Source organism: Phodopus roborovskii, unplaced genomic scaffold (genome assembly GCF_943737965.1).
Source record: "Phodopus roborovskii unplaced genomic scaffold, PHOROB, whole genome shotgun sequence".
In the NCBI taxonomy this organism is placed as follows: Eukaryota; Metazoa; Chordata; class Mammalia; order Rodentia; family Cricetidae; genus Phodopus; species Phodopus roborovskii.
The window spans coordinates 31,969-42,045 of record NW_026125473.1 but is presented as its reverse complement, the minus strand read 5'-3'; the positions used below and the strand labels follow the sequence as shown (position 1 = coordinate 42,045).

At 51.4% G+C, this 10,077-nt stretch overlaps 1 protein-coding gene across 1 annotated transcript in view; it reads right to left on the bottom strand.

Annotated features, from left to right (window-relative positions):
* Positions 1–6,542: 6,542 nt before the first annotated feature.
* The window catches only part of LOC127215545 (calsyntenin-3-like), a 29,177-nt gene continuing 25,642 nt past the window's right edge, over positions 6,543–10,077 (bottom strand). The window contains 2 exon segments of the mRNA XM_051175951.1: positions 6,543–6,728; positions 6,730–6,818. Of these exon segments, the coding sequence (XP_051031908.1) occupies positions 6,543–6,728; positions 6,730–6,818 (275 nt within the window).

The window sequence follows — 10,077 nt, the reverse complement described above, 5'->3', positions numbered from 1 at the left end:
CTAAATGCAGACTTTTAAACTTATTTTCAAACTAATTTCAAGACACTGTGATTTTTCCTTACTGTCCTATTCTAAATTCTATACCTTCTCAGGATGTTAAGTAATTTGTCCCACTAAGCAGTGAAGTTTGACCTTCTCGGGGAGCTTGAAGTCATTCGGTTTAAGAGTTAGTTGAGGAGTGACAGAGTACTGCCTGTCTACCATGCACAAGGCCCTGGGTGTGATCTCTAATACCACAAATAAGTAAAAAAAAATAATAATAGTGTCTGTCATGAACAAAATGCTGTATCTACACATTCATACACTGAAAAGCCAATCTGATCATATAAGTGGCTAGAGCCTTGGGTAAGTAACTAGGTCATGGTGTTGAGATTTCATGAATGGGACTAATGCCATGATGGTCAGAGTGCATTGTCAGAAAACCTAGAATCACGTGGAAGATGGGCCTCTCGGCTCCTCTGTGGAGAATTGTCTTTATTACAGTCACTGATGTGGAAAGACCCATCTTAATTGTGGGGAGGACTGTTTCCCGGGTAGGGCCTTCCAGAATGTGTACAATGGAGCAATCGAGATAAGCACTAATACTTGCGCATTAATTCATTGCTCTCTGCTCTTGACTTTGAGGAGTCCAGCTCCCACTGTTGTAGCTGACCTGCCATGACAGACAATAAAAAATTGGAACCAAAGAAGCAATTTCTCTCTGAGATGCCTTTGTTGGGCATTTGCACCACAGCCGTAGGAAAAGGAACTAACTGCTGGTGCTTCCAAACTGTGACAAATAAATGCTTATCGTCTAAGACACTCAGACCATGGTACTCTGTTATGATAGGCCAAACCAGGTGTCAGCTTTCTAGGGATCTAACAAAATACCTGAGACAATTATACACTTTTGCTTCCAAAATATGACATGACAGAGCCATTGTTTGTAGGTCATTGTTGTCATGCCAGGGGGCAATGACAGGGAACACACAGCGGAGCAAACTGCCCGCCTCATGGCCAGGAAACAAACGGAAAGCAAGGAGGTCAGAGACCCACAATCCCCTTTGACCTAAGAACCCCTCACCTGGTCTCTCATTAAGTAGGGTATGTCTTCTAAAACTTCCATGACCTCCCAACAGTGACATGACACTCTGGGGACAAAGCTTTCGAGCCAGAGGCTGTAGAAGCATTCAACATCCCAACTACAGCTCAGTGACAGAAAACTCACTTGTCAGATTGGACAGCAGCATAGGAAAGCTCAGGGCTACACAATGTCAAGGTCATTCTTATTGGTGACCTCTTAGAACGTTCTCCTGGTGGAATGGCCTCTGCTGCCCTCCAGTTGAAGTACATCATGACTCAACCAGGCATCTTTTGCATGGTGCTATTTCTGGTCTTGGGATAGATGGGCTGATCCTGCACTCTGCAGAGCTCAGCAAACTTCCCTCACTTGATAGGCTCTGCACACCCTTGGCATATTGCTCATCCACATCTACACAAGACCCTATTGACCTGTCAGCAGCCTCTTGTTAACTTCCTATTGCCTTAGCAAATGCCTGAGATAATCTACTGAAGAACAGGAGGACCAAGGAGGCTTAGTTGGTGAGGATCATTGGGCCAGTAGTTTAGGCAGGAACCAGCTTCACAGGGACAGGTGGCATGGTACTCTGGAAGTATAATCATACTGTTGTCTGAAAGTTGTATTGCTGCTCTGCCTTCTTTTGGATTTATTTCCCCTCTCCACAGTGCTATGGAAAGAGAGAAGATGCTTCACAGTGACCTAGCAACAAATCAAAGGTATTCTCCAATTGGCTATTGTACCTGAGCCAGCCACATTGCAACCCACAGAAAAAGGAGGAAATACCAACTGATGAGGGAGGTAGGAGTGGCTGGAGGAACTGAGGTCATGTCTTAGAGCCTGGAAATTGAAAGAGGCTCCATCATCCTTGTGGACTAGAAGGCACAGCCTGCAGACACCGGCTTTCTGTGACAGAGCCAGCTCCAGTATATCCCAGAGTCTCCATCCCCCTCCTTCTACCCACTGTCTCTAAATTTAGAGCTTTGTCTGTCCTTTTCTTGTAGGATGAGGGTATTTTAAGTACTCTCAAGATGATGTCGAAAGAGAGGCGATAACTCTAGCACCATGGAGGCAGATACAACAGCTCCTCCCTGCTGCCTGCCAGGGGCTTACCCGTCACCATCACACCTTCCTCCCTTCCCCAGCTCCTCCTGCTTATCAGAAGGAAGCTGGAGGGAGAGAGCTGTGAGCCTCTATAAACTGCTGTGTGAAGTGGATTCAGGAAATTGGTACCCACGATGCACAGTGTGGGCTCCAGTCCATCCTCACACGGTACACTTACAGGAAATACCCAAGGGTTTGAAGGATCTAAGGGATCCTCACACAGCCCAGTGGAACCCCACATTGTGACTGGTCTGGGAGTTTTAGTGAGTCCACTTCAGAGAGTCCCTGAAAAGCTGAAATCTGGGAGGAACCCGAGATAGTCCACGGCTCCTCAAAGAATGGGAGCCAGCTTGCTCTTAACTCTTCCCAACAAAGCTCCCAAGGTGAGGGCTGGTGGGTTACTGATCAGTTCCAAAGTGTAAGGTGGATGTATGCACACCCCTACTGAACTGGCACCCTCCTGCCCTGATGACACCAAGGCAAGTTTCCAGGTCCCTGGTTTGGTAACATGAAAAAAGACACAGTTTGTTATTTTTGTTGTTTGTTTGCTTTCTTTTTTGAGACAGAGTTTCTCCGTGGCTTTGGTGGCTGTCCTGGAACTCGCTCTTGCAGACCAGGCTCATCTTGAACTCACAGAGATCCTCCTGCCTCTGCCTCCCAAGTGCTGGGACTAAAGGCATGCGCCAACAACACCCAGCCTCACAGTTTGTTCTTGAACTGGTAGTTGACACACCTGCCTCTACAGTGCTGCTTCCCAAGAACTCATCTCTTCTTCATGGATCAAGCTAATTAATTTTTATAATCAAGGGTGGGACTTAGGGAGGAAAGAGCCTCCCACTGCAGGAGGGAAAATTAAGTGTGGCCAAGGGAAATGTGCTTGCCATTTCTAATTAAATTGGGAATAGGTGAAGTTGAAGTCCAGCCAAACCTGAGATCCTGGGGTTTTGCCAGATTCTGTAAGGGAGGCTAGGGAATGTTCCAGGAGATCTTGAGCAAGAAAATAAAGACCCATTTGGACTCTTGCCTGATGCCTTTTCCCTGGATCATTGAAGTTGGCAACTTACCTAATCCTATTCTCTCTCTCTCTCTCTCTCTCTCTCTCTCTCTCTCTCTCGTGTGTGCGCGCGCGTGCGTGCGTGCGTGCGTGTGTGCGTGCGTGTGTGTGAGAGAGAGAGAGAGAGAGAGAGAGAGAGAGGGATGCCGAGAAAGGCCAGGTAAGAATGCAATCAAGGGACCAGGAACAGAAATCAGGACATGTAATGGTACAGAAGCTTAAAGAATTAACTGAAAATGAAAGGCTCCAAAGCAAATAAAAATAACAGTAAGGCCTGGCTTCTGCTCTTCTGCATGGGAAGCCTCGGTCTCTGAGATCCAGGGTTGACAAGAGAGGGAGGCTGGATGTACTAAAAGTCATGACCATGGACTTCAGACTCTCTCGGTTCTCTGTGAAGAAGTAAAACTTTCAGTTCTCTCAAGCCTCTGCCCTTCACCTTGGGCTTCTGAGACATGACAGGAATATGACAACACCCATGTGTCGCAATTACTAACAACACCTCAGGGCATCTTCTGGGCCACCTTCCTCTTGTTGGCTTCCCGGGCCAATGGGACATCAGAGAAGCTCTCCCTCTCTCCCCAGAAAGTCTTCTCTGAGTCTCAGGACCACCTGTCACTTTGTGCATCATTTTCTGAGCCCTAGGTATGTCCCTGGCCCTACTGGAGTTGCAGAGGGTACAGAGAATCTATCTGACAGAAACACATGTGTTGTAGCCTCAGAGGAACACGCTCAGAGGAACACACTCAGAGGAACACGCTCAGAGGAACACGCTCAGAGGAACATGCTCAGAGGAGTGTGACCACAGGGAGCCTGAACACAGAAGCCTTCTTAGAAGAGGCACCATTTGAATGCAGTCTTGGAAAATTAGTAGGGCTGTTAGCCAGCCCAAATGGGAAAGACATGATATGCAGAAGGAACAATTCACGCAAGGACACAGAGGCAAGAAAGGGCAGGGCAGTGCTGGAAAGTTCCAGGCGTTTGTGTGCCCTGCATCCAGGTGGCAAAGAAGCCAGAGAGGGAGAGGGGGCTGAGAGGCTGCCGGGGGATCTGGGATTGACTCAGCCACTGAAAATAAGAGGACGGTATAGCAGGAACTGTGTGTTAGAAAGGCCACTGAGGTCCCGAGTTACAGGTGGACTGGACTGGGTAAAGACAGAGGAGCTGGGGCAGGCACGAGGCCCTCAGGGCTGGGCAGGTCAAAAGTGGAGAGCACAAATCAATGTAACAACAGCAGCCTGGCACATCTGAGAAAACTGAAGAAACGGTGACAAGGTTTTGTCACCATTTGGACGTGGGGATGGGTAAAAGAAAGGAATCCAGACTGACAGCTTTCTGGAATGGGGCACTGCATGGAAAGGCTAGGGAGAGGTAACCATGACCACTGCTTGGGCAAAGGCTAAGGTTGAGGCAGAGGATGCCAGGCATTCGTACCAACAGAGAGGCAGAAATACCAGAAAGGAACAAGGCATGGATGAGAGACGTGCATGCGGAGTCATCAGCACACAGCCAAGGGCTGGACCCGTGAGCTAGGTCCAGGGCACCTGGTAGAAGTAGGGAACGGAGGTGAATGGAGGAGCATCAGTAGACTGGAAAACTCCAGCTCCACCCCATGACCTGCAAAGGACCAGGCAGAACTAGGGAAAGGCTAATACACAGGCTCTTCAGAAAAGAAATAAGGTCCCTGCTACTGCCTTGGGCAGGGACAGTACAGGAGAGATAGTGTCTACAGCAGCAGGGACAGTGTGGTTCAGTGTGAAGAGAGCTAAGGCCACTCAGCAGCCTCGTTGGGGAATGTGGCAAAGCAGAGGTCCCTGGGGCGTGAGTCAGATTGGTCAGCAAAAACCAGATCCTTTTGTTGCAGGGAGCATGACTGCCAAGGCCATCCCTCAGCCTCTCCAGCTGGGAGCCGGTGTGTGATGCTCTTGGAGTGGAATGCTGAAAGTGATGAGGAGGGGCTGACATGGTCCCCAGAGAGCACTGGGCATCTGTCCACGCTTCTGTGTCATTCTTATCCAGGACACAGAGAGAAGAAGACGGTGTGCATTGTTGGCTTCCACCTTACCTTCCCAGGAACCTGACAACCTAGGGACCCACACAGCCAGGTCGCCACACAACAGCCAGAGCCAGCCCTGCCCTATCGCCTCAACCTGCTCAGGGACCTAAAACGGCCCCTGAGGTCAGAGAGCCCGCAATCACACAGCACTGGCCAGGGAGACAGCAGGCTAGAACTTTTTTTCTAGTTGTTTTATTTGAAAACCCTAGGGTGTGTCTCCTCCTTTACCACACCCATCCCTACCCTCACCCCAGGACATGACAAAGCCACACACACGCACACATACAAGGCTGTGAGCTGCACACAGAAACACAGGAGCTGCGCTCACGACAACATTGAAAAAATATACACTATATAATACACCCGGGGTCCCTACTCCTCCTCCTTCCCCACAACCTAAGCACAAGCAGGCCATGGAGATCGGGGCAGGGACTATGGGACCTTGGGTCTGCTCAAGCAGGAGAGGAGAAGAGGACAAGAGAGGGAGGAGACTGAGAAGAGAGAGGAGCGGGGATCCCCAGAGTGAAACGGAGATAGAGGTGAGGGGTCCTAAGGGAAACCGGGAGCCCCAATGGACAGGACAGAGAAGGGACGGGCCCAGCAGCAGGCTCCCAATGGATCCCACTGCCACCTCAACCATGGCTGCTGATGTCCTCCCCACACAGGCTGTGCTGACAGGGTGTGCCTCCACAGGTGGGCTACAGGGCAGCCAAAGTCATCCAGCCACTCTCCCAGCGCAGCCAGCTGGGGCAGATGTCTCGGGAGAATGCCAGGGAAGAAAGGACAGCCCAAGGCCAGGGTAGGCTGGAGGAAGAGGGCAACCCGTGGGGCCTGCTGGGGCTCTGAGATTGAAGGAGCACTCGGTGCGAAGGGCTCTTTCTCCCCTTGGTCTCTCTTCTCTCAGAATGCCTTCCTGGCTGCCTTCCTGCGCGCCTGTCTCCCGAGGGCAAGCCTCTCTCTAGGCAGGGTCAGAGCCTCAGTAGCGGTGTGGGGCGCTTTCAATGATGCGTCTCTCGTCACTGCTGGGGGAGTCGGCTGCCTCTGAGTCACTGCTGTCCTCTTCCTCTTGCTGGCCCCCAGCAACCCCCTGCCACACCGGCCTGCTGGTTCTGGTAGGGACTGGAGAGGACGAAAGCAGAGAGAGCAAGAGCTCAACAGCCTACCATAACCTCTCCTTGAAGACACGTATGCATGCACCATCACGGTGTCCCCTCCCCATCTCCTCCGCAGTCTCTCTTCCTCCCCCATGGCCTCATCAGCCATACCAACAGCTTTCATCGGGGTCCGGGGCCCTCATCAGGGGTATTTGCCATAGATGTGCCCCGCCATTCCCCCAGGCCACTCACCTCCATGGGGTTCACGATAATGGTGAGAGCAGAGTCGTCCCAGAAGAGGTCGGGGTCTTTCGGGTCAGTGGAAGCCCCTGAGGGTCCGCCAGCTCCGGAGACGCGGCGGTGAAGGGGAGTGGATGCGCACTAGGCCCAGGATGACCATGAGCGCCAGGAAGCCCACACACACCACAATGATGAGAGTCGCGGCACTGGGAACCACTGTCGGGAGAAGCAAGGCCTCAGCGGGACACAGCACACCTGGGGGACTCGGGCACAGGGGCTGTCGGGTGCTGGGGGAAGAGACTGCACACGGAAGAGGTCCTGGGAAGAGAAGACCGCCTGCCCTCAAGGAGGTCTTGAGACGTGACTAACTTGAGAAATTGGAAGAAAAATAGACCCCACCAAGAGGGGTCAACAAGAAGGAAGTGAAGAAAGGCTGCTCCAAAGGCCAAAGACACACAGATAGGAAGGGGGGTGTGCAAAGAGAGCTGGGTGGTGTGGAGAAGCCCCCAGCCTAGTGCTGCCTTGAACAGCCATATTGTCTCTGGAAAAATGGTAAAGACTAGAAGCTGCCTATGTCTTCCTGCCTGAACCTTCCCTGGGAAACACCTATCTCCCAGAGGGAAAGAGAGGGGCAGCTACAGGGGATTGACTGGGATGAGAAGAGAAACAGCTCTAAGTCTAGCCTGATGACCAGAGGGAGTTGCTGTCCCCAAGGCTGGTGACAGGTCCCAGTGGCAAGGAATGGCCCCTTCACTTACCCACCTGGTCTGAGCTCAGTCCTGCTCCGTGGCAACTCCCTTCTCCTTGTAGGCCTGGGGTTCCTGGTCCTGCGGGGCTTCTGTCCCTCCCCAGTCTCTCCCCTGGGTGTCCCTCCTTCTAACCCTGCGCCCCCAGGCCTACCGCCCTGTAGCCTCATTCTGATGCCCAGGTTGAGGGGTGCATGGACTCTCACGGGCAGTGAGAAGCAGAAAGGCACGTGCACTCTCACATGGACTTTGGAGCTGATGGTGGACAAGCAGACGTGCACGCACAGGCACATGCCAACGAGGAGCGAGTGGACACACAGCTGGACAAGCATCGCCAGGCCCCACACCCGAGCCAGCCCTCCAGTTGCCCACACACCTGCCTGTACCAGCCACCTAGCAGCCTGCTCACACAGCAGGCTTAATGGGACATGCGTCAGCATTTCTAGCACGGCACCAAAGATCCGTATAGGCAGCGTCACCCAACTCCCTACCAGCTGGGCAAACCAAGCAACCCCCTGAAGGAAGACGGAAGCACCACAGGCATGGGCCCTAAGGGCCACAGAACAAGCGGCTGTACCCACAACCTGAGCCCCCTTCTGCACACACACACAGGGCACCCGGAGAAACATAAGGAGCCAAAGCAGGGGGACCACGAACCCCCGTGACAGCAAGTGAAGGAAGAGACCCCACAGATGCACTCCCAAGCCCACAGCCCTCTTGGGCAGCTGGATCACTACCTGCCACATGGGCTCACACTCTCTTCACACCCCAGACAGTGTGTGTGTGTGTGTGTGTGTGTGTCCCAGACACATCGAGACTAGCAGTCACACAAGCAAGCCATACACGTAGACGTCACATTGCAGCCCAGCCTCAAATTTACCTGCATCCTAAAACTCTTGCCTGAAGAAACAGAACAGCATAGAGACAGTATAAAAGCCCCACACACCCAGCCGCAAACCCCTCTTGCCAGCAGCCAAGCATGGAAACAGCCACCACTCCAGGACCAACCAGGTAAATGGAGAATGCCAGCCCTGGCTGCCACACACCTCCCTGGGGCCGCCCTGATGGCTCTCTGACAAGCTGGTTCACATCCTGACCTGATCCATGGCCCATTTGGAACCAGTTGCCAAACACAGCTAACTCTGTGGGGGTGGTGCCAGCAGGCTCACTAGGCACTGGCTCCAAGGCAAAGATGGGCCTGGTTGAATCAGCATTTCTCAATGCCTGGGCATGGGGGAGGAAGGGGAAAGGGGACAGGGCTTCTCTTTCTGTAACGTGCTCAGAATAACCCCCTCTCAGGGTCCCCAGGTCATTGGACAAGTCCAAGGAGTAATGACCCTGCCAGCAGTTGGCCCGGGTGGCCAAGCCTAGGCAATCCCACTTTCAGAGTGCAAGCCACAACAGGTGACCTTACACTAATAATGAACCCAAATCAGATGCATCTGTACCCCCTGAGGCCCTGACATAATGACGGAAATGACAAGTTGATTACCATGAACATGAAGTGACATCAAAAATGACAAATGCAGACACTCCAGCAGTAGGCCAACAACTCTGATTCATTAGGACAAGCCAGTAGGTTGGGAGAATTTCTAAATTAGCTACCGGCTTCAAATCGCCCATTAGATCTTGCTGCATATGAGCTATGCAGAGAATCCTGGCCTCGAGTGACCACTGCAGCTAACATTAAGGGGTGTTTAGCAAATGGTTTATGTGATCGTAGAGACACTGTTGAAAGCACTGTCTATAGACCAGCAAAACACCACCCCCTTGATGAAGAAAGGACCTCGGAAGAGATGTCCTTCTGCGCCCAGTCCCTACCCTATGATCCCACACTTCTTTAGGCTCCTTTTGTGGTAGCTGCCAGCTCGGATTTTTGACTCAGATTTTGCACAGCTCTGCAACCACACAGCAGCTCACAGCAGACACTTGGTAAGAACTGACATCCGTCCCCGGCTTCATCCATCTCAAGCTCCTCCCTCCATTGTCCCTCTTCCTTGCTTCCTAATTCTTTTCTCTTTAAAGCACTTTGGGTCCGGCTTGTTTTATTTTGGTTTCATGAGATGGCATTTCGCTTTGTTGCCTGAGCTGGATTTGAACTCCTGGGCTGGAGTAATCCTCCTGCCTCCACCCCAAGTAGCTAGAAGCATAAGGACACAACGCTGTGCCAGGCTTATTTTCTCCCTTTCTTCTCTTCTTTCTTTCAGTCATTAACCCTGAGAGAATTAGTCATCTTTTTAGAAGGAATTCTCTTTTTTCTTTTGCTTTTTGTTGTTTCCTTATGCAGGGTTCCACAAGGCTGTTTTCATACCCCAGTACCCCCAATATTCTTTCCATTCTACTCCATTACTCAGATTCGTCCCTTTGTTTCTTTTTAATACTATTTCTTTGCATGTCTTGCTGTGGTGTCTCAGGTACTTATGAACATCAAAGTAGAGAAATGGTCCCCAAAGTTTGCTCAGCAATGGAGTTACATGGGGATCTTTAAAGTTAAACCCTGATAGAGCTGACCAGATGGCTCAGTGGGTAAGGGTGTCTGCAAGTCTAGTGGCCCGAGTTCCATCCCTGGAAAGCACGGGAAGACAGAAGACAATAACTGGCTCCACAAAGTTGTCCTCTGACCTCTGACACATGTGCCCACATATACACTTCACACACACCCAAACACACAATATTAATTAATTAGTTAATTAGAATTAAGTCAAATAAAAAAAAACCACTGATACCTG